This window comes from Palaemon carinicauda, chromosome 23, assembly GCF_036898095.1.
Source record: "Palaemon carinicauda isolate YSFRI2023 chromosome 23, ASM3689809v2, whole genome shotgun sequence".
NCBI lineage: Eukaryota > Metazoa > Arthropoda > Malacostraca > Decapoda > Palaemonidae > Palaemon > Palaemon carinicauda.
Window position 1 is genome coordinate 83,095,172 of NC_090747.1, and position 26,509 is coordinate 83,121,680.

General features: G+C 34.4%; 1 protein-coding gene across 2 annotated transcripts in view; it reads right to left on the reverse strand.

Annotated features, from left to right (window-relative positions):
- Nucleotides 1–4,408: 4,408 nt before the first annotated feature.
- Nucleotides 4,409–26,509, reverse strand: part of LOC137616977 (uncharacterized) — a 561,322-nt gene continuing 539,221 nt past the window's right edge. The window contains exons 1-2 of one of the 2 annotated variants that reach the window (XM_068346843.1): nt 11,985–13,383; nt 4,409–4,791 (exon numbers count right to left, since the gene is read on the reverse strand). In XM_068346843.1, the coding sequence (XP_068202944.1) occupies nt 4,578–4,791; nt 11,985–13,240 (1,470 nt within the window). In that variant the 5' untranslated portion in view covers nt 13,241–13,383 and the 3' untranslated portion in view covers nt 4,409–4,577. Of the gene's footprint in view, nt 4,792–11,984; nt 13,384–26,509 lie in introns of those variants that run through there. The other variant, XR_011039536.1, reaches the window with a different exon arrangement.

The window sequence follows — 26,509 nt, forward strand, 5'->3', positions numbered from 1 at the left end:
TAAAGGTTTATATGGCCTACTGTAGAGTTGTGATGGACTAACAGGTTCACAGCTATAAATAATATGGACTAATCGTCCTGAGATCCCGAAGGAAGGTGCTTGATCCCAGCAGAGGCTGGTCACCTGCCTCCGTTATATCCTTAAAACTGGTTAGGCTACGGTACCTCGAATTACTGGAATCCCCCGGAATTACTGGAATCCTCAGGTAAATACTGGAATCCCCTTGAAAATTACGGAAATCTCCTACAATATCACTGCAAACTCTTAGAAATCGATAAATAGTGTTTTGATTAAAATACGTTATTTTTATGTTTTTGGCATTTATACTTTTCATATATTTGCAGGTAGAACTTTGGCGAAGGGTTGTGACCTGGGAAGGGGGTCCGGGGGCTTCCCCAAGCTAGGGGTTGTGACCTGGGAACTACTAGGTTAGGTTAGGTGGGTCTGTTAGGTTCTGTACCCTTTTATATATTGTGTAAAGGATAGATAGAAAAATGCTTTTATTTAATTAATTTATTGAAACAATGTAAATTAATAAAAACACACATTATTTATCGATTTCTAAGGGTTTGCAGTGATATTGTAGGGGATTTCGGTAATTTTCAAGGGGATTCCAGTATTTACCTGGGGATTCCAGTAATTCGTGGTTCCCATTAGGCTACACTGGGCTCATGCTCCAGCTAACATCACAAAGGTACACTGCACATTAAGATTCATAAGAAAAAAGGAAATTTTTTACCTTGTTATTCCTTTCAGGACACTTCTAATGATCGAAAGTGAGAGTGCACTCAACAAAAATAAACAATTATAACAAGGCAGAGCAATAAAATGTCCAAACAGAGATAGTGAAAAATATAAGAACCATAGCAGCAACACATACTTCAACAAAGTAACCACAGACAAAAATGGCTTGACTCAGTTAAGCAGGTAGGTGGCTTATATTAACCTACCTATTGTTAACTATCATAGCTACCTTGTTCACGATTCCAATGCCCTTCTAGCTTCCTCAGAAAAATTTTCTTATTTATAGGATCAAATTATTTACCAATGGGGCCCTCATGATACTAGGTTAGCCTACAGCTGGGCCATGTAACGAGTAGGACAAAATAAGAATTTAGCTATAAGCTTACATTTAAGTAGCCTATCATATAATTACAGAGTTTAATATAGTCAGTCTACAGCCTACATTAAACAATAAAAAAATCTTGAAAGGGCCTGTAGTTTTTTTTTCAATTATAGGTAACTTGCAATTAATTAAAATTTAGTAAAAATATTTACGTATCATAGCAGTCGTAGTTTCGGTTTATAATTCGAAATAAAAATATAATTTCACATAGATACAAGGGAAAACACATTACCGAAGAATCCCCTACACGAAAGTCCTCTAAATTGTTTCAAAGTTCTATAGCCTATCAAAATTAATATTTATTACAAATTAGACTCGGACTTGTGCTTTGGACCTACAAATTTCTGCCGTTGGTAAAATGCCTTGGTCTAGGTCTGCAGACTCAAACAGACTATGCCTACTAGCAATATCTATCAATTTTATATTTGAAAATAACTATAATCGTACTTTAATATACCTGACACGGTATCTAAATTAACAGTACTAACCTTAGGGAAAAAGAGTGGGACGTTGTCACTGAAAATATAAAAAACTAGGAGAGGTATTCCGAATCTGGTTTTCCTTCCGCAACACCCGTTAGTGTAATGGCAAACCGGAGTGCGGAACAATACATTTAGCTGGAATATTGGAATGTAGAAATATTTTTTTTTCTTAATAAATCCTTACTTAATCGTGTCTTTCTATTTTGATACCATAATATAAAGATAGAACAAAATATATTATATTGAATGCATACATAACTCCGCTGGTTTTACGATAAGAGGAAGGTAACACCATGAACTACTTTTATGACTTTTTTTTTTTCCTCCAGACTTTTTCGAATTTCTATCATTTATGCAAGCAAACAAATGGATATATATATATATATATATATATATATATATATATATATATATATATATATATATATATATATATATATATATATATATATATAGAGAGAGAGAGAGAGAGAGAGAGAGAGAGAGAGAGAGAGAGAGAGAGAGAGAGAGAGAGAGAGAGAGAGACTTTTACCTATATATTGAAGGTAGAAATATTTTATGATTTCCTTTGGAATAGATTATTGGTGTGTTATATCAAATATTGCATTTGTAAAAATAATAGACGATAACTAGATAGTCCAAAAGTGTGAAATTAGTACATAGAAAATTACACGGACGAGAATTGTCATACTAGTCACGCCTTGCTCATATGTGACATTTGGTATATGTAGCGTATTATTATGTATGTGTGTGGAGATATACTTTTGGATGTGAGGGAAGGTGGTCAACACTGGTAAGTAAATAAATCTTGAAGTATGATGACTATTTCCTTTTTGATTCACAATGGTGTGGAAAAATTGTCGCTAAAAGCCTATGCTTATCCATATTAAATCTATTTAACCAATCTCTACAAGAAAGTGCTTTGAAACCCGTTTACTCAAAACTTGAAATTTTTTGAGAAAATATTGCATCTATTTTATCATTATTATAGACCAAATTTTGTCATTAAAAAAGAAAAGATAGGAAATCTTATAACCTGCAAACTGAAAACCCATTTAAAAAAAAAAAAACATGAATAGTCACCTTTAAAGTGACTTCTATATATTAATAAAATAATACCTATAAGAAATAAATGCAATGAAAATTTCCTAATTTCCAAATTTTTGCATATAAAATTATCTTTCAAATGAAAGAAACTGGTCATGAAACATAAAAGTAGATAGAGTTTGATGTAACCCCAAAATAACATTGTTTTAACGGAACAGAGTTGGGTCTCTTGGTAATTCCACCAAATGAAATTAATGACTGATAACTCTCCCAGTTAATAAAAATATTATTCTCCATATCTAGAAAAAAATAACTGAAATTTAAAATTATACAATCAATCTGAATTATTTTATGAATTTCTCAATTATTTTTTTATATATAATCCCAATAAATGAATCAGTTCCTGGTAACGCTCAAGTTATTATGAATATTACTCTTCTTTTGTGGAAAATTGTACCTGGAAATAAATTTACATAACCATGCTGAATTATCATATGAAATTCACAATTGTTTTTCTTAAGTTGATTTCATCAAATGAAGCATTTACTTATAATTCCAAAGTTAATAAAAATATTTTCATTCAAAACAGTTCATAAAAAGTGCGTATTTGCAGTTATCCTGAAGATAACTTCATGTTTTGGCCAAACCAGCAAAGACCATTAGTATTCACTTTCTCATGATGTTTTACTACGAAGTTCAGCTAAAGGTATGTTCCCTGTTATACCCCCAGACATATTGACATGCAATAGAATGTGTCCCAATCAATGGGCTCAGTTGTTTCCTACATTTTGAAATGATTTTTTTTTCAACTCTATACAAACAAATGTGATAGTTGTTCAAGTTATACATTAAAAAAAATATAAAACTATACACATTCTCAGGTCTGTCATTATACACACGTAAGAAAGGTCGCTGGAGAGTGAAAATAAATATTCAGAAATGGTAAACATTTTCTGTAAAGGTGAAATCATGAAAAAAGGCATGTGATGTCTCTAGAGGTAACTTGGTTTTATTTCAACACAAACACTTGTCCAAAAAGGGAGGGAGAAGAGAATTAATTTATCTGATTCAAGTGACTTATTTTCTTGATTCATTGTTAAAAAAACAACGGAATTATTCCTAATGAAACAAAAACTTCATTATCTTTCTCTCTTTAAACCACTGAGGTCTAGAGACCTTACTCAGTACACTCTCTTCAAGTGTTTACAATATAAAGTTTATGGTTAAATTTACCACTCATCACAACAATGCTTGAACTTATCAATGTCATACAAATACACATATATGCACAGTAAATATATATATGTGTATATATATATATATATATATATATATATATATATATATATATATATATATATATATATATATATATATATATATATATATATATATATAAGTGAGTTTCTTATTTCTATAAAGCATAAAGAATTGTCAAAATGGCTATTAGAAATGAAAACGCAATTTGTTACTGACATGTAAATTTGTAAAGAACGCAAACCGAACTTCGGGGAAACCCAAGTTCCCACGATTGCAATTAATTTTTTTTTTAATGGGGTTATTGGTTTTGAAAAGATATTGAACAGTTTAAAAAGGTTTGTAGGATCATACCACAATTTTACATAAAATAAAACCGACTAAATAATGTAGTATAGGCCTACAACTAAAAAAAAAGTCTTGTTAACATAGACTAGAATATTGGTTAATACAATCCAATGATTACATACTATAAAGAGAAATACACATGAAAATATACTTAAATTTCATATCGTCTACTTATATTCTATCATAAATTTTGACTATTCAGTATTTTTCATTATACTCAGCATAGTATATTATATGAAATTATTTTCATTCTCTTGTTTCCTTCTTGGTGAAAGTTAAACATGTTTTCGTAACACTCTTATAAGACTCATCGATCATTAGTCCACTGTAGAGAAAGGAGGCACTCTGTCAAGCATGGGCTCCCATGGGCGCCACCGGATGACCTTCTCCAAGAACCAGATGACAGGCATGTACACCAGGAAGGTGAAGAAGATGATGCCGCAAGACAACAGAGGAATGGGAGGTTCCGTGCCGAAAATGGCCAACGTAGTGACTGTGGCGAGCAGCAAGGAGTAAAACACGTTGCATTGGCTGTGGAAGGAGATTTTGAGCCTGGTTATTATGTCTTACATGTAAGCAAACAATTATCGTATTATCATTTTTATTGCAACTGTGATCTTTAAAGTCTTTTCCTATTACAATACATGGATACTTATGGAATTGTAAAGTTGGCCTGTTTTCAGTACAATATTTGTAGCAAAGGACTTGAAGCTAAAGGCCTGCTAGAGATACAGTAAGGTCTATCATATAATAAGGTACTATTGATACTTTAAATATTAGTAATGAATGACATCAATTTATCATGCTTATGAAATGGATGAAATAAGTAAATAAATCTATTTCAGTATGTATGTATGTATGTATGTGTGCATATATAAACAAGTGAGCAAGTCCTGAACGCGGACATGGTCCTCGTAGAGGACATACCTCCGCCAAGGTGACCTAGAGCGCCATATGTCCTAGAATCATGAATTGATGTGACTTCGACCTTCACATGACCTTGACCTTCACGTGACCTTCAAGTGACCTTGACCTTCACGTGACCTTGACCTTCACATGACCTTGGCTTCAAGTGACCTTGATCTTCAAATGTACTTGACCTTCACGTGACCTTGACCTTCAGGTGACCTTGACCTTCACATGACCTTGACCTTCACGTGACCTTGACCTTCAAGTGACCTGCTTGACTTTTGACCTTCAAGTGATCTTTGTTCATTTGCCACTGATACTTAATATGACATTGATATAATGCACCAATATGACCTTGACCTTTGACCTTTATAAATTTGAACATCACCCATGGGTTGCGCCTGGACTAGGACTTCCCTGTTGGCTTATGCAAAAGTCAGTGCTTTATTTCTGTCTCTTGATATGGCCACTTATGTCATAGTGACACCAGTGACCCCTGTGACCTTGACCTTGGGGTGACCTTGACCAAAATTTAATCAGTTCTTCCATACACATTGGGGAACTACTTGGCCAAGTTTGAAGTGATTCCGTGTAGAAATGTGGCCTCTACGTTGTCCACAGACAGACAGACAAACAGAGAAACAAACAAACAAACAAACAAACAAACAAACAAACAAACAAACCGAACCGAAAACATACCCTCCTGGCGGAGGTAATAAATAAATATATATATATATATATATATATATATATATATATATATATATATATATATATATATATATATACATATATATATATATATATGTTTATATATATATATATATATATATATATATATATATATATATATATATATATATATATATATATGAGATGACATAGTTCTATTTAGTGAATCATGGGAGGAATTGCGAAAGATGATTGAAGATTTGAATAGAGGCAGCAGAAATGTAAGACTGAAGATTAACATGAGTAAAACTACGGTAATGTTCAAAGAAAATGCAGACAACAAATAAGGGTTATAAACGAACCTCCAGATATTGTTAATGAATATACGTACTTAGAATATCATTATTATCATTAAAAGGAGGAGATTAACCAGGCCAAAAACCAGGTAGAAAAAATATCTATATTAATGTTAAATACATGAATAAAATAGATATATTAAATATAATGGATAAAGATAAATAAATTGAGAAAAAAAAATCTGTGATAAATAAAAATTTAAATCTTATCTATAAACCTGTTTCTTAAAAAAGTTAGAATTCTAAAAACTGAGCAATTCTCAGTCTGATAAAAGGTCAATAAAACTTTTCTCACCAAAACATAAATATCTCCCTCTCTTTCAAGAACTTTACAGTCGCTAAAAATATTATATAGTTAAAATACAGTCACACTCATTGCACACTGGTTAAGTTCTATCTCTCCTACCGATCGCCATGGCTTAAGAGCTTTAGACTTTGCCTCTGAATCAGGCTGTGAGCAAATCATAAATGAAGCTACTACCAGGTCTGGTAATTGCTTGGACCTCGTATACACTGACTCCCCTGGCGTTATAACTAGTAAGGTTGGTTCTCCAGTCGGGACATCTGATCATGCCTTGATTTCATTATTAGCGAAGACTGAGCAGCCTGTCCCTGATATATCATATTCTTGTAAAATTTATATGAAATCCCAAGCAGACTGGAATGGGATTTTACATGATCTTTTGTGCTTGAATTGGTCACAATTATATAATAGTGTAGATCCTGTTGTCCCTTTGAATGAGAATCTAGTCAACATAATTGATAGGCGTATCCCTTCTCGTGTGCTAAGGTACCGAGTGAAGGACAAACCGTGGTTCAATGATGATTGTAGACGTGCTTATTTGGAGAAACAGGAGGCCTATCATCTTTGGAAGGGTAACAGATCAGATTTGACCTGGAACAACTATACTCGGCTTCGAGCTTTTGCTCAGAGAGTTTATGCCTCAACTGAAAAGGAGTACAATTTAACCATAAAAGAAACACTTTCTGGTACAACTCAGGAACATAAATGGTGGTCTACCCTTAAATCTGCACTCTTTGGTGTAGATGCAACAGTTCCTCCTTTACTTAAACCAGATGGCTCAGTCACTCACTGTCCAAAGGAAAAGGCAACCCTTTTGGCTGATGTTTTTGACAGTAAACAGAGTAATGAAAAACTTGAACTTCCTCATTCCTGTTTTCCTGAGGCTAAACTAACTAGTTTAGCTTTTCGATCTCGTGAGATTAAAGCTCTGTTGGTGGACCTTGATGCTTATGGAGGTGTAGACCCAAATGGTATTTTTCCTTTGTTTTTTATAAAGACGGCAGATTTCTTAGCTCCAAAGTTATCTGTTATGTTGCGCAAGTTAGCAAGAAGAGGAGCTTTTAGCACTAGTTGGAGAATTGGTAATGTTACTCCTCTATGTAAATGTGTTTGTGGTAGCTCAAGTCCAACTGATTACCGCCCAATTTCCATAACTCCCATATTATCTAAAGTTTTTGAACGTCTTCTGGCAAAACGTCTTAATAGGTTTGCTGAAGGTAATCATCTACTCCCTAGTTTGCAATTTGGTTTTCGTAAAGGCCTTGGAGCATGTGATGCTGTACAGAAATCCCTTGATTGTGGTCGGGAAGTTCGTATGATTGGCCTTGATTTTTGTGCTGCCTTTGACCGTGTTAATCATGAGGCCCTTGTTTTCAAACTGAAACAGTTGGAAGTGGGTGGGTCGTTTCTTAGCATTATTATTGATTTTTTAAGTAATAGATCTCAAAGAGTTGTTGATGGGCACCATAGTGATTATAGGAATGTGATATCCGGTGTTCCACAGGGTAGTGTTCTTGGCCCATTACTTTTCATACTATATACACATGACATGTGGTTTGGCCTAGAAAACAAGCTTGTTGCATATGCAGATGATGCTACTCTCTTTGCATCAATTCCATCCCCTGAATGTAGATCTAGGGTTGGTGAATCCCTTAATAGAGATTTAGCTAGAATTAGTGCATGGTGCAAATTATGCGGTATGAAGTTGAATCCTAACAAAATTCAAAGTATGATTGTAAGTATGTCAAGGACGGTGGCTCCTCAACATCCGGATCTCAGTATTGATAATGTTTCTTTGAATATGTATGACTCAAAATTTTAGGTGTGATTCTCGACAGTAAATTTACTTTTGAGAAACATATAAGGTCTGTGTCTTCTTCAATTGCATAAAAAATAGACTTATTGAGAAAGTCTTTCAAGATTTTCGGTGATCAATCTATTCTGAAGAAGTGTTTTAATTCTTTCATTCTACATTGTTTTGAGTATTGTTCTCCTGTCTGGTCTTCAGCTGCTAATTCTCATCTTAATTTGTTGGACAGAAACTTACGGTCTATTAAATTTCTTTTTCCTGATCTAGATATTAATCTCTGGCACCGTCGTTCAATTAGTTCATTATGCATGTTGCATAAGATTTTTCATAACTCTGACCATCCTTTACATTCAGATCTCCCTGGACAATTCTATCCTGTTCGTAATACTAGGCAGGCAGTTAATTCTAATAGCCAGGCCTTCTCCATCACGAGGCTCAATACTACGCGGTACTCTAGAAGTTTTATTCCAGCTGTTACCAAGTTGTGGAATGATCTTCCTAATCAGGTGGTTGAATCAGTAGAACTTCAAAAGTTCAAAGTTGGAGCAAATGCTTTTTTGTTGACCAGGCGGACATGAGTCTTTTTATAGTTTATTTATGACATATTTGTTTTTGATGTTGTTAATAGCTTATATATGACATGTCTGTTTTGACGTTGTTACTTATTTTAGAATGATTTATTGTTAATTTGTTCTCTTCATTTATTTATTTCCTTATTTCCTTTACTCACTGGGCTATTTTTCCCTGTTGGAGCCCCTGGGCTTATAGCATCTTGCTTTTCCAACTAGGGTTGTAGCTTGGATAGTAATAATAATAATAATAATATGCATTGTGGATTTAGATGATCTCTCAATAATATCACAAAGATGTTAAGAAGAGCTTATTATGTGATTAATGATTGTAGTACACTTTTTCTATGTCTACTATCCTAATTATGAGTTTTGACTAGCAGTTTCATTCACAGAAATCAATTTTTTTATCTCTGTTTTGGGTACGGTAATGTAGCAAACTACTGATAACGTTACGAATTAAATTTTGATATAAAACTACAACAAATTTATCGTAAAGGACCAGAGAGGCTACAAGTTTTCTGGTTAAAACATCAAGATATGAATATTGGATATTTCTAAATAAAACATTAGTAGTTATGAAAAATACTATCTACGCAGTTGTTTACCATCACCGACAAACGTACCTAAAAAAACAGAGAAAAAAGATAATACATTTCACAGGATAACTCTTAAGTGACAGTATATCACAGTCTTACATATTCGTGAAAATTAATCTTTTACCATCAGTAACATATAATACTAATGATTACCATATCAATAATCAATCTTATAAATGTAATAACTTAAAAATATTAAATTTAGTAGAATAAGTAATTATCAAACAAGAGGGCCGCTATAAAAAATATAATAAGGGTAACATATGTGCAGTCTTCGGTTAAGTATGGGTACATCTTATTTCACCATATTTTCTGACTTCAACTACATGTCCATACTATGGCTTGGCTTAAAGTATGTCAGTGGGATTCTTCTATCTTGTTAAAACAGCTAAGCCAGTGTCTTACAATTTCACAAGAACGTCATCCATAATCTGGCATTGTCTAGTATCTCACTACGAAAATATGATACACGCGCACACACACACACACATATATATATATAAATATATATACACATATACTATATATACACTTGTACTTCTGAATTCGTCAGGAGCTAAGATTAAAATGGCTGACTAGCCAAGAGTACTTGTCATAAAATGAATTTCCCTTTTGGTTTTTGATTCAGAAGATTACAAACTTTCCAATCATTCGACATGATATATGTGCAGCAGAGTAGAAGTCTACTCTTATCTACCTTTATAGCCACACTAATGTACCCGAGCCGTCAAAAATTACGTCTATATATTTAGATAGACTTGTACGAACGCGCGCGCACGCGCGCACACACACACACACACACACACACACACACACACACACACACACACACATCCAACCCTTCCCACCCAACCCACCTTTCCTAACGACAACCCGCTGGGTCGGCCATTTGTGGGAGATTGTTCCCGAATGTACCTCTCGGGGTATCCCCCCTAACCAGGGCATCAAGGTCTATAGAATATTATTCTATAGATCTTGCAGGGCATGGCTATTCCTCTCCCCCCACCTGAGGGATGGGGAGAGGCCGAGCCGCTGAGTAAGACAGGATATATATATATATATATATATAAATATATATATATATATATATATATATATATATATATATATATATATATATATATATATATATATATATATATATAGAGAGAGAGAGAGAGAGAGAGAGAGAGAGAGAGAGAGAGAGAGAGAGAGAGAGAGAGAGAGACACTTGCTCTTTACTGTATAGGGGAGACGGTGAGGTCAACCGTTCGAATTATTGCTCAGGCAGATAGGATTATTATACAATGAATCTCGCCTTGGGCGTTTGATCCCGAGGAAGAGTGTATTTGATATTGAAAGGTATTTGTAGCTTGTTTGAATTAACGAAAATTACGAGTGTTAGCAATACAATTATCATATAACCGGCAAGTTTTACAAACTTATCAATCAGCTCTAATGGTTGATACGGGTTGATTTCGATTCGAAGTACAAAACTGAGAGTCGAAATAAACCCACCTTCACTAGGGTAAATGGCAAAAATCAACCTTTATTTATACTGATAGTCCAAATGATTCACTATTGTTTTCACTTCTACTATGGAATACTTATTTTAACCTGCCTCGAGTCATCAGATTCTTTTGTTATCCTTTCAAAAGGTTGCTTAGTTCCCTGTGAAGGAGTTTCGCCTTTGATCGTAATGAAGGGGAGAAGTGGATGGCTAAAGCAGATGTAGGCAGCTAATAAAATTAAATTTTTTTCCCACAGAATTTCTACTTTAAACAGGAGACAAAAGGAATTTGAAAAACAAGAAGATGCCAAATGTCCATCGACATTACAATATATATATATATATATATATATATATATATATATATATATATATATATATATATATATATATATATATATATATATATAAATATATATATATATATATATATATATATATATATATATATATATATATACAGTATATATATATATATATATATATATATATATATATATATATATATATATATATATATATATATATATATATATATATACACACAAACATATAGCTGTTTCAGCTCTTATCTAACAAATTTCTTCAGGGTTACACCGGTTGAACAATGGAATTACTCTTTATTATATAGGTTAATACAATAAAAATGAAAGAGACTACCTTGAAATATGATGAAATTTCGAAATTATGAATGAAATTTTGATGAATGGATGGACTGAAATGAACTAACAACGGTATTTAGTTGGAAACGCCAAAGCAAATTTTGAAATATGTGGATGATCTTGAATCTTCAAAAAAAAAAAAAAAAACTTTAAATAAAATTTCATTAATGTCAGAATTTTTATTTGTCAAAATCACATTTCTTTAAGTTTTAGTATTTCAAGATATTTACATTTGTATTGGATATTTTACTGTATGAGTGTATACAATAAGTTGTAATTCCATATTCTGACAAGTGTAGCTCTGAAAGAAGCTATTAGATAATGGCTGAAATACAACAACCAAAAACTAATTACCAGTTCCTTATTAGATGTACTCGAGTAAAGTCGTAATCATTCTGCCAGTGCCCCTCTGATATCCAATGGTCATGTGTGGAGGGTGTTACAAATGAAGATGGAGTAGGAGGTGAGTAAGGTGGAGGTATTCCTGTGTCTCCAGGTAGATAAGGTGGTGGGTCTCGTGACACAGTATGTAGGGCTATGTTTCCATTACTGTTCCCAGAAAAGTTGCCAAGTCTTCCTGACTGTAAGCATCTATTACTACCAGATTCAGTAATATTGATCTCAATTCTTTGAGCCTCAGCTGTATTAAATTGGGACTCCTGTTGGGCAACTGAGGGGTTATTACTCGAGTTGTAGGTTTCTCCATGGTTACTGTGTGATGACCCCTGAAACCTTCCATCACTAATAGTAAATAGATTATTATTCATTTCGCTAAACTCACTGGATGTTGACGGCCCCTGCTGCGTAGGATTTTTCCTTGCGAGAGTTCTAAAGACACCAAGTAATTTGCCCTTGGTTTCTTTCCAGTTAAAACTATCTGTTTCTTTGTATTTTGGAGGTCGGTCAGTGGTGGAACAAAAATAGCAAGGGGGACTTAGCTTCATAAATGGAGAACGATACTGGCATGTACAATTTTTAGGTTTAAGTGGTGAGGTTATTAACTGGTTTGGTTGAATGTGAATAATTCTTGGTGCTCTTTGCACGCCATTCTCCAAAGAAGGGTTTGCATCATAGTGCTCAGTTAATTCTTCATTCCCTTGTTGGACTGCTACAATGCTAGCAGCTGAACTGTGTAAGTTTACAGACTGTGGATTTTCATCATCAGATTGATCTACAGAACTATCTAAGGATACGGTTGACAAAGATCTTATATCGAAATTGGATGGTAAAATTTCATGAAGTGCTGTAGCGGTATTATAGTTGTGAGACGAGACAGAAATCCTAGAAGAGCTTGGATTTTGATTTATTCTGGTATGGTCTTCACAATTTTGAGAGCCTTCAGAGTAATTTGCATCATTATTCTCCCATGTGTGAGGTTCTTCAGAGCTGCTAGAACTAGAAGGAAAGTTTTGACTATCTTCACTAACTACATTACCTTGAGGTGAAATCGGATTTACCTGGCCATTTCCATCTTCAGTAAGTTTTACAATGGGCTTTACACATGCAGTGACAGCCGTTGATCTTGAGATGGTCTCTGATTCAGAGGAAATTTCTTGAACTGTCTCTGAGTAATCACTAAATTTTTTTGAATCCTCAGTATTGTTTTCCATGTTGCAAATGTTACTGTTTGACGTTTGATCAGGTGAGTTGCAGTTTTTACAAATAAATAAAGTTTCACCATCAGATAATGGCCCTTGTCGATGAGACGCAGCTACACTTTGTTCTGAGTCACCAAAGTCATTTTGTGCACTTGAGCAATTGATGCTTTTTTGCTCAAAACGCATAGGGTTAGGGGTTTCGTTCCATGTACACTCCAGGTCTTTGGCATTTGCGCTGATGTTCTCTGTAGACTCAGTTTTGCAATATTCCTCTTTGATGGTCTCCATCTCTCCTGCGTTCTGTTTCTATTTCATTCTAAACACGTTCTAACCTTTTTTTTTCAAAGGTAAGTAATGAATTTTTCTCAGTTAAGGGCACCCTTTAATTTCTCAAAAAGCATAGGGATATTATTTCAATATTCTTCAACTGTTCATAGGCACACATATACTGATTTTTTCATGATCATATGTGAAGTAGATTGCCTTAAATATTATTAAGTTCATAATATCTCTTCTTGATGTAATATCCTATTAAATACTTTAATATTTTCTTCAGATTAATTCACGTTTCTGTTATGAAGGAGTTTATGTGAAGCACTGTATTTTCTTGGGAAAAGAGTCCAGTAAGACCTTTACAACTAATGTTAGAAAGACTTCTGACTTAGTTGTTTTAGGATCGCGGAAGGGACAATGTTGTTCATGAATCCTTGGAGATAAAAGCTTCTCGACGTGCCGTTGAATTAATGCTTGACTGATAACTGTAAAGTATGAAAAAACAAAAGAAAACCTTAGCTGGCTTTGCGATACAAAACGTAGTATTCCCGACTTTTTTCAAAATGGATGTTATTAAGTATTTTCAAAGTGATTCTGAGAAACGTTGCTCTACCTATTAGAAGCTCGTTAAACTTTAAAATGAAAAATAGAATATAAGAATTGCTAGGGCAGATTAGCTTAAACAGTAGTGAACATTGTATCGGAGAGTTTCTGGAAGGTACATTAATTCAGAGCAAGAAGTCTGTTAAGATTCTTGCGACGAACAACGTTCCTGATTCCTCATAACGCATCATTGCTTATCTTCGTGCTGAAACATAAAATACAAGTTCTTACAATAGTTAACTAACATTTGAAATTTAAGTCTATTTCCTGGTAATATGAAGGATTTCATAAGGCTTTTTCAACAGGAACAACAACACATGCAACCGTTTCTAGTCCACTACAGGACAAAAGCCTCAGACATATCCTTATTCATGTCTGGGGTTTCTCAGTTTTCCTCATCACGCTGGGCAACTACGGTTTGGTGATGATGGGAGATTTTCGTCTGATTGCTCACAAGATACCAACTTAGTATGGGTGGCCCCGACTAGTAAAGCTTTGCTGATTATGGCGATACGCAAACTCTTGCACCATGTTAAGGTATCCCCACTTAGAAAGGGAAGGCTTATTCAGTTTCATATAATTCAACAACGACAATACATATCGAGAGGAAAGTCAAACATTTATATCGATGACTAAGGAATCAGTCAAAAAAAAAAAAAAAAGTTTTAATTTACATATTTTTAGGTAAATTTGGTAGAATAGATCTTTTACATAGGATTCATGAATTAGGCATTGTAGTTTAGAAACTAGTTTCTCTTTTGTTTTATTTATTAAGGAATAGTCCTGTATATTTTTTCGGAGATTTTCCGATTAAAATTACAGTTTTTTCTATCAGTGTAGTAAAAAGATCTTATAACCTATATGGTGATACCTTTCTTCTTCTTTTACCATCAACATCTTAAATAATACTAATTTGTATTCCTTTTAACTACATAAACCGAACTTGAAAGGTTTCTCTAGGTTAACCCAAGGCATGCTACTGAGTTTTAGATGAGGGGTCCTCGATGGAAGACAAACAATAGAAGTAGATATACGGCTTTCTTATGTAAACCCAAATATGTAAATAGTGTAATTTTGGTTGTGTTAATATATACGGGAGAAAGGAAAATCGGAGAGTGTTTATGTAGAAGTAGTTGAGAGATGCACACCAAAAAAGGAAGGAGTAGGTATTATTATTATTATTATTATTATTATTATTATTATTATTATTATTATTATTATCACATGTTACGAAAAGAGGATTGTTAGCACGGAGTAATGTGTTGACCCGCGATTGACTGATTATTAGATATTATCTGACATCGTAACAGCAATGGGTAAATTTGAGCTTGAAAGAGAACAAAGAGTTTAACAAAAAGGAAAGTTCAAGAATATCTGCTTCACATGGTTTGATGTATAGAAAATTGTACTTCCTCGTGACTTGAATTAATAAGGAAGTGAAAAACACTAATGCATTGAAGATAGGTTGAAAGTGTCTGGAATGAGTATGGCAGAAGCGAATGTTACGGAAATATTCATAAAGACCCTTTATTATTAGAAATATATATTTTTTCAAAATGGTTTGTAGTTAGTAAATTCTAAAGAGGAAAAATAGCAAGCCAGAGCTTTGTATATTAAGTGTTTGTACGAAGTAGATAAAAGAGAATCTGATAGGAGTGAGAGCTGAGGTAGTTCTAGTTGGAAGGTGAACATTAGATATGAAAACATATACTGATTTTAAAGTTTATAAGTAACTCAATTGGGACGAGGTGTTTTGGAGATAGAGGGGTACAGGATAATAAAATGATAAATTTAGCGAATGAGAAAAGGCATTAGTTTGAATTGCATTTGTAGGAGAGAAGAGAAGACTGTGCAGAGGTAGGCAAATGGCTCAATAAAAGAAGAATGACAATGTTTTGAAAACCTTTTGAAAACCTGTTTTGAAGGAAAATTTTACTGTTTTTTTTTTAAGACAAATGTAATTTAGCTTAATAATTGGACCGCAAAATAAAAACACATTATTATTATTATTATTATTATTATTATTATTATTATTATTATTACCTGCTAAGCTACAACCCTATTTGGAAAAGCAGGATGCTATAAACCCGAGGGCTAGAAACAGAAAAAATAGTCCAGTGAGGAAAGGAAATAAGGTAACAACAAGAGAATTAATTAACAATTAAAATAAAATATTTTAAGAAAAGTAACAACATTAAAATAAATCTTTCCTATATAAACTATAAAACCTTTAAACAAACAAGAGGAAGAGAAATAAAATGGCAAGAGAACTCTAATCCAAAACAGTAAAAGACCATGGTACAGAGGCTATGGCACTATTCAAGACCAGAGAACAATGGTTTGATTTCAGTGTCATTCTCCTAGAAGAGCTGCTTACCATAGCTAAAGAGTCTCTTCTACCCTTATAAAGAGGAAAATAGCCACTAAACTTTACAGTAGTTAACCCCTTGAGCGAGGTAGAATTGTTTGGTAATCTCAGTGTTGTCAGGTGTATGAGGACAGAGGAGAAATGTAAGGAATAGGCCAGACTATTGAAATTCCAGAAAGATATGTGAGAGACGGACTGAGAATGTGCTAAGTGATATGAAGGGGAGTTTTTTAACAGAATTGTTAAATATCAAGCAAGAATGAGGGTGAATGTTAGACAGAGGTAAGTGTTGTCGGATAGGCATAATGATTCACTGCTATTCTTTAACTGATGCTGGGGAAGTATTTTGCGCAGAGAGCTTATTCTGGGCTTATTAGGGTAATGAGTAGGGAATGGGTATTGAACTGTCCAAGAAAGTACGAAAGATGACTAACGGCGTGTAGATTATGTGGTTGTTATATGAGAAATTTGAAAGCAAAAAGAAAATTCTGTATGATAGGTTAATGATAGAATAAATAGAGGCAATATGTGTGGCATCGCAAATATATGCCGTAAAAGATAATTTTTTTTCAGACATTCATCATTAAAATATTCAAGCAAGAGATTACCAGGTTTGGTAGGAAAGTCGGTATACGACAAGGTCTGTGGATGTTCAAGTTCTCTATCAGTGGAGTAATAAAAGTCATTTGAGAAGGCAGAGAATGTATGTGCAATGTCGTGGGAGAAAAAGATGAGTCGTGTATGGAATGTAGAATGATTTAAATTTTCAGATGATACTGCACTCGTTTAGCGTTAGTAATAAGATGAAAACGCTAATAATGGTTTAATAGTGTTTGAGAGGAAAAATTGAGTGTGAATGTGAGAAAGAGTTGGTTAGGGTAAATGGAAACCAGGTACATGGAGCCATGGATGTTGCAATGGGTGGTAGAAGTATAGAAGTAGCAAATTCAAATTGGTATGTTATAATATATATATATATATATATATATATACCACCGACACCGCTACTATTGGCACATCTCTACCAAGCTCGATAATTCTGTTACTCTCCTAGAATAAATATATTCCTATTTTGTAAGTTGTGCTCCAACGTTGCGTTAATAGAGAGAAAAAAATGTATATGATGATCAAATAAAGCTTAAACCTGAAAAAGTGAGGAAATAAGATTTTTTATCATCATCTTTCTATGTTTACAAACAATAACTTATATGTGTTAATTAAGATATCCAGAAATAATAATGCACTTGGTGCTAAGCGTAAATCACTTGCATGAAGATCAATATTCAGAAGACAACGCTAACATACATAGTTATTCAAATTTATACAGTATATGTATACATTAACTATTTATTGATTAATTTTATTAAGTGTTAGTTCCATTTATTCATCTATTTTATCGTCTTTATTACTAATATAAAACAAATTGAATCGTATATCCGATAATTGCTTGAATCTGTAAATATCACTTTTGCTCTACGCTGCGTAGTTTTTCATTGCTATAATAGATTAAAAGGCAACTAATTTATCAGAGTATAAAGAGATCTGTAACATTTCTCATATTATTATGTCTAAGTAGTTTATTAACCTTTCATTATCCAGAGCTCATCTGTAATAAAGAAACAATAAATATATACACACACACACACACACACACACATATATATATATATATATATATTGTGCTTTCCAAGTGGTTACTGCTCATCGTGATAGGATACACACGCACGCACACACACACACACACACACATATATATATATATATATATACTGTATATATATACATAGAGAGAGAGAGAGAGAGAGAGAGAGAGAGTATATACAGTATATATATATATATATATATATTATACATATATACATATATACAGTATATATATATAAAGAGAGAGACAGAGAGAGAGAGGAGAGAGAGAGAGAGAGAGAGAGTATATACAGTATACATATATATATATATATAGAGAGAGAGAGAGAGAGAGAAGAGAGAGAGAGAGAGAGAGACTATACTACTATTGAAAAACAAATAGTTCTTGATAACAAACACACTAAACTTTTGAGGAAATACCCCAAAAGAAATAATTTTCATAAAAAACAAAAGGGCTTCTGCCAGACCGATATTCAAACCTATGCTTCAGACCCTAAACAGAACAAAACATTAGATTTTCATGCTATCAGGCTGTTAAGAACGATAAGTTGTGATTCTGAATCAGCTGTACATATTCCAGTTTAAAGGTTTAAAGGCCACTCATCAACGGCAGAGGCAAGGGACAGTGACATTGCCCTATCAACCAGGAGACTGACCTGCGCCCAAGCCCCCTTTCCGCCAAAGGTAAGACCAAGGAGGGCCAGGCAATGGCTGCCGATGGCTCAGCAGATAGACCTATAGACTCCCCCAAATCCCCCATCCTTAGCTCACTAAGATGGTGAGGTTGCAGCGACCAAAGAACCCCAGTCTGACGTTCACCAGTCAGGGACGTTACCGCATCGGCCACTTAAATCGAAATCAATTCAGTTTCAAAATGATAGTTGGTTGGTAAACTAATGTCGCATGACTATTTGTGATAGTTTTGTGACTAACAAGCGTGACTTTCATTCATTCAAGGCACAGAGAATTCATGATATTGAATTCACCTAACCTGTGGAAGAAATAATAAAGGTAAATGATTTTCTAAGAGTCAGGACTCGAACCTCGCCCTTAGAATCGATACTAAACTACGCCGTAAACTTTGAAAGTACTGAGCTATTATGAGAAATTAAGAGTCGATTCCGGTTCTACTGTACAATTGGCTTCATTAGTTTCGGTACACTTCATAGGAAACCAAGGGAAACGCCAGTTTACCAGAATTAATGAAGCCAACTGTACATATTCCTGTCGAATTCAGGCATTTATACCCCAAGACCGAAATCCCCTAATCCGAAAAATGGTAAATGGTCGGTGAGCTTGTAACTATTCATTATAGTTTGGTGATTATCATATAGATTTTGATATCGAATCCAATCAATATTAAGAATAAAAGCCTAAAGGAAAATTTTTTTTTTTTATGAAAAGTGCATATCCTCGGCAAGGATTCGAACCAAGGCCTCATAATCAAAAGAGAACTTGGCAGTATTTTAATCTTGTTATTTTGAATATTTATGTAGAATGTATTTTAGCATCTAATTATGCGTTAATTGTTAGTATCAGTTCTGTGAATTCTTTTCCTTTTTTTTTTTTTTAATTTTGCGCTAACATTAACGTTTTCCGCATATGGGAAATTTATTCTACTGAAAGTTACTCGGTCATGGTATGAACTTCTTAACTGTTACAAGAAAATATTGAGAATAGGTGTTGGTAATCACGTCAAACTCCTCTTCTGGATTCATAAAAATATATCTTTTAGCGTGTGATATTGATAAGATAGCATAAGAAAATCCAACAGATGTTAGATGGCTTTTTATTACTGCATTTCCTCACTGGGCTTTTTTTCCCTGTTGGAGCCCTTGGGCTTATAGCATCTTGCTTTTCCATCTAGGGTTGTAGCTTGGCTAATAATAATAATAATAATAATAATAATAATAATAATAATAATAATAATAATAATAATAATAATAATTTGAGAGGAGAGTTCGACTTTCTCCATCGCCGACCCTAACGTCTTGGATGTAAATCAGGTACTTACAATTCAAATAGAGACAGGTATTATTTGATCTTTAGCATGGACCCACTAGGTAAAGGAATATTCAGTCATAATGGGGTGTTACAATCTACAGATTTTCTTCAAGAGGATTGGAGTTAATTGGGAGCCAAGTAAATTTAAATACATGGCAATGGTAATTGATTGATTGATTGATTGAAAGTTTTCTGGCATCCTGTGGCAATGGTAAGTAAGCTGTAGGTAAAGGAGAGCAAAAAAGGAACAAGAAGGTCCATTATTAAAGAGTCTAATAATTGACGTTAACTACGCCTAAATTTACTATTAATATGTTACCAGAGAGATAATGTTTGGAAGACACATCTTTTAATATTTTTGTTTATTTCAGAATAATATAGAAACGAGTGGCGCCCTGGCAATGGTTGTGGAGATTACAGCCCAGAAGTCTGGGGTTAAAACCAATTATGTTTTGTAAGTCAAGTTAAATTCACTGCTTACGTGAAAACAAAAGATATTGCCGCTGCTGAAGTCAATGAGCCTTGAAATTTCTTATCCAGTGGTAAGAGAAACCTTACAGATCTTGACCTAAATACACTTGAGTTTCTTATGTAAAATGGATTTCAACGGCTTGCCTTCTTATGACGACTGAGGCTTACATAGAAGGGATTTATTCTATTTATTATTCTTACAAGAATACTAGAAGCCATTGATGTTGCCTGCGGTGTTACTTTGGTCGTTTATCTTTAATCTTTAAATCAAGACGCAGTAGTAATCTAGATATGAGCGTGACCGTAAAATGCCTATTTTAAATATACATTTAAATATTTCTTTTTTTTTTTTAAATTAGCATTACATTATTAACAGCGAGCAGATGATTTTTCCCACCTTATTTAACCTCCTGTATTTCAACACAAGATCATCTCTCACTTTCTTTAAATCACTTCTAAAATAAAAGTTATTTTTCTTCATTAAACTTCACCTATCCACAAACAACCATTTATGATTTTTAGTTCGTCTTCCCTCTGACTCAAAACCGACAAATGCTTCCTGCTGAATTTAAGACCTTACATCAAAATTCTAGTCTTTCAACCTCAGTCTTTAGCCTTAACTCTTTATTTCCAAATAGTTTCTCCTCATATGCTCTTCACTGTATGAATACCACTAGTTTGTGTGCACATACACGTCATATATATTCCCCCACACACATGCAATATCCAAGTAATAATCAAACGTGATCTCCCATTCAGTTTTTTTTTGCCGTAATAAGCTTAGGGAACCTGCAACATTATTATTATTATCACTTGCTAAGCGCCAACCCTAGTTGGAAAAGTATGCTGCTATACACCCAGGGGCTGGAAATATTGTTTCAAATTATTTCTCTTAAGTCTGAACACTGTTCATAACCTTCGAGTAGTGCAATCGATGCAGTTTTTCTTTATTTTGGTGGCTGGGTACATTCCCGTTAATATCCTGGAAAAGAAGTACCGTAACACGTTAACCAGCTCATCGCAACCCCAACGCCCCAGCACACACGCGCTCCAAGAAAAAAAAGAGAACTGGAAAATGAGATTTTAGGTCAAAAGGTGCTACCTCTCGAGGAATGAGAGGTTATTGTGTGAAAACGGAACCAGGAAGTAAGTCATATGACTGGCTTCTGCCTAACGGAACATTAACTAAAACAGTACCTGTAAAAGAGATAAAAATAAAACAACCTTTTCTTAAAAAAAGGCGTCAAAAAGGTTGGATTCAACTTTTTAAAAGTATGAAGGTGTCGGCTTTCAGTTCCAGTATCATCTGAAGATAAGCTCACCAGAACGTCAGCCGGTCAAACCCCACCCCACCTACTGTCATGCCCACAGCTGTAACCTCCCCAGTAAACAGATTAAATTCATGGGTCATGGAACGGATTAATCTACCGTTTTACGTTAATGTTACCACTGTACAGTACTTGGGCATTACAATCCCTATTATATTAAATTCATCACTTGCTACATGTTTTTCTTACAGGTTACAAAATCTTGTATTTTATATTCTCCTCGTGTCATATAAGCTATAATCTAATATATTTTCAAGGTTTTGAACACCACTGCAGAAGACATTCAAACACACATAACGCTTTCTTACACAGCATTTCCATATTTAGTGACCTGGTGCTGCTTAACTAATAATATTAACAACGTAAGATATGATGTGTAATCATCTAACATATACTTGTAGAATTGACAGCAACTTGATATGAACAGGAAGGAATATTTACTAATAAAACTTACGATGCAATGTCTGATCGACCTTCTGACAAGGACCAACAAAACGTGTTGGAACTTCAGATCATTTCAATTATAAGAAAGCAGAAAACACACACACACACAATACTATGATGATCATGCTTAGCTTTCCTATAATAATTTCATATTCAGTTTGTAACATAAACCTGGCCGGAGGCGAAAAGTTCGCATAGATTATGATAGCTTTATTTGTTTTTCTCCTATCACGAAATTCCAGCCAGAAATTGCTGTTTTCTTAACATCAGTTCACACGTCGAGGAATACACTACCACAAGTCTGCTTAACTGTACTCAATTTCCCTATAATGGCCTTCATTTTTCCTTCATCCTCTGCTACGGACGGGGAGCAATGATGGAACAACCAAAACATTATCCCTTTCTCATGACGCATTTAAGCATTGCGCAACTAGCGGGACATTTACATAAAGGCGTTGGTCTCATCTTAGACTTGGTACGACTGTGAAATCTTACACAATAAGGTCATGTTATTATGTAACGACTCATCATTAGCCCCTAATACTCGTGATTTTTATTTATCTAAATAAGCCACAAATACCATACTATATATATATATATATATTATATATATATATATATATATATATATATATATATATGTACACATATATATATATTTATATATATATATATATATAAATATATATATATATATATCTTAATCCTTGTATTCAAAATATGTAGAAGTGTGTGTCCTATACAGTGAGATTAATGACCTTTTTAAGAGTACTATGACTATCATAAATTGTGGTGCGCGATCACTGAACTCTGTTGTAAGTCACGTGTCTTAAGTCTGATAAAGAGACGTATTGTCAACCTATTGGTGACAGTATGATTCCATCACAGTGGAGATTTCCACAAAATCTATCAATTTAGCCTCTTGACAGAGCAACATTGCATTTACTTGCATTTACCCCTCGTAGGCAGTACCTCTCGAGGGACCATAAGGACAAGTAAGTACTCGTCTGAGAGTACCGGGCTGGGTAAATTGTACTCACGAATATTTTTAAAATAAAGTGGAAAAACCCATGTTCCGATATCTCATTATCTGTGGACATGGGACATATTTGGTGCTAGTTGTAAACAAATGCCTGTGTGTGTATGCTGTGAGCAAAGTTGTTCTTTAAGCCGGTAAAATAAAAATTCAAGATGCCTAGATACACGAGGATTAACATAGCAGACACTTCTGCTGCTGGAGATGAAAACGAAGGAACAGTTGGTTATAGTGATGTCGATGAAGAATATAGACGAGAACAATGAACGCAGGACTTAGAAAATAGGTTAGATAGTCCTAGCCGAATTAACGAACAGATTCTTAGTTGAACGAGAAGAGGAGCGGCGCGCAACCACAGCATATCCGACGTTCATAGACGAAGTACAAGCTACAACTATGGTTGGAAAAGCAGACTGCTACAAGCCCAAGTGCTCCAACGGTATCAGAGAGAAGGATCCAATGAATTACTGTCTGGCCGGTCAAAAGACCCCATAACTCTTTAGAGGTAGTATCTCAACGGATGGCTGGTGCCCAGAGGGAAAGGAAATAAGGGAATAGTAAATATACTATAAACAGTATAAGTAATGAATAGAAAATAGTAAACATTTTAAGAACAGTAACAAAGTTAAAATAGATCCTTCATATATAAACTGTAAAAAGAGACTTACGTCAACCTGCTCAACAAAAGAGAATTTGAAGAGAGTTTGAACTTCTGAAGTTCCACCGATTCAACCATCACATTAGGAAGATAATTACACAACCTGGTTACAGCTGGAATAAAACTTTTAGAATACTGTGTAGTAATACGCATTGTGATGGAGAACACGTGACTATCTGAATTGTCTGAATGTCTAGTACAACGTAGCATTCTTGCATTAACCCTCTTTGATCATTAATTTCCTTTAATTATTATTATTATTATTATTATTATTATTAATATTAATTGTTAAGCTACAACCCTAGTTGGAAAAGCAGAATGCTATAAGCCCAGGGGCTCCAACAGGGAAAATAGCCCATAGAGGAAAGGAAACAAGGAAAAATAAAATATTTTAAGAGTAATAACATTGAAATAAATATCTCCTACATAAACTATAACAACTTTAACAAAACAAGAGGAAGAGAAATAAGATAGAATAGTGTGCCCGAGTGTACCCTCAAGCAAAAGAACTCTAACCCAAGACAGTGGAAGACCATGGTACAGAGGCTATGGCACTACCCAAGAATAGAGAACAATGGTTTGATTTTGGAGTGTCCTTCTCCTAGAAGAGCTGCTTAGCATAGCTAAAGAGTCTCCTCTACCCTTACCAAGAGGAAAGTGGCCACAGAATAATTACAGAGCAGTAACCTTTTGGGTGAAGAAGAATTGTTTGTTAATCTCAAGTATTGTCAGGTGTATGAGGATAGAAGAGAATATGTAAAGAATAGGCCAGACTATTCGGTGTGTGAATGTAAGCAAAGGGAAGATGAACCGTAATCAGAGAGAAGGATCCAATGTATTACTGTCTGGCCATTCAAAAGACCCCATAACTCTCTAGTGGTAGTATCTCAACGGATGGCTGGTGCCCTGGCCAACCTACTACCCACTTCCTTTCTTGAATTTAGGTTTTCTTTTTCTGCCCTCTTGTTTTCTTTATCATATTCTTATATTCATATTACTTTTTCCTTCAAGTAATTAACAAATGTTCTTTTTCATTCATTGTGTCAGTAAATTCTGTAAGAGATGATGAGAACGGAGTATGCAATGGAAGATGAAATATTTAGGAACTATGATCTCCATTACAGGGTCTTTAGACTTAAAGTTTGGCGAAAGATTGAAAAAACCAAATCAGACAACGGCTCAGTTCAGTAAAATTTGGAAAGCAAATCGCCTGAAATTACATATAAAAATCAGACTATACAACAGTTTAGTGAGATCGGTATTACTATATGGACATGAGTCATAGTATGACAATGAAACAATCTCCAATAGATTTAGTAAATTTGAGAACAGGGCGCTCAGAACGATATTGGGAGTTAAATGGCAGGACAGGATTAGAAAGGAAACTATAAGAGAGATTACTCGAGTGCCTTATGTAAATGAGATCATGGTCAGGGGTAGATGGAGATGGTTTGGGCATGCTTTTCCCACTCCCCCAAAAAGATTAGTTCACCAAACGTTCAGCTTGGCTCCACAAGGCCCTAGAAGAGTTGGAAGACCCAGGCCTACATGGATGAGGACTATGAAGCATGAAGTAGATGATGATGAATGGAGAAGTATTGAGTTAAAAGCTCAAGATAGACAACTGGCGAAATCTAACCGAGGCCCTTTGTGTCAATAGGCGTAGGAGATGATGATGATGATGATGCATTTATCATCACACCGGGCTTCTTCGCCTCATTATTATAGATGTCTTTGTTGTTTAATAACTTGTTTGTTGTTCATAGTCTTTTGTTGAATGAGTTCATTTGAATTATTTTTTGTCTAATGAATTATCTTCATGTTGTCTTGACGCCGTCGTCTACCCTAAGTTCTTATTAGTCCCACTGTATAGCAGGGTCGGGCACTTGAGTCGACTTTCTTCATCTATTTCTAATCCTTGTATATTTCTTCAATCTCTCCCACCCACAACCCTTCTCAACGCATCCACCCGCCTGATCTGCTGACGCCCCAACACCTCTCCGCCTCACCGGTATGTTCATAGCTCTCTTGATTGGTTCCACCTCCTCCCTCCTTATTACATGGCCATAGTATCTCAGACGAGCTTCCCTAACCTCATATATTACGTTACATTTATCACACATTCTTCTTATATCTTTACTCTGCCGCCTTTCCAGTAGTTATATTCTAACATATAGGTTCTTTCCAACAGGCCTTCAAGAAGTTGAAAACTTTCTAGCTTTTTTAAGAATTTCGATAAAGTAGATTTTAGAATTAAAGCTGAATGGATATGATAAAAAAAATCTTGTAAATCCTGTAGGGTACAAGGTTTCCATGTGTGACAAGACCAGAAACAGACCTTTAAGTAGGGTAACGTCTTTTCTCTTAAGTGCCCAAGTTTCTGTTCCACATAAAGGTCTGATAAATACCTTATAAATCTTCAATTTGAGTCCTAACGGCATTTTCCTGTGTA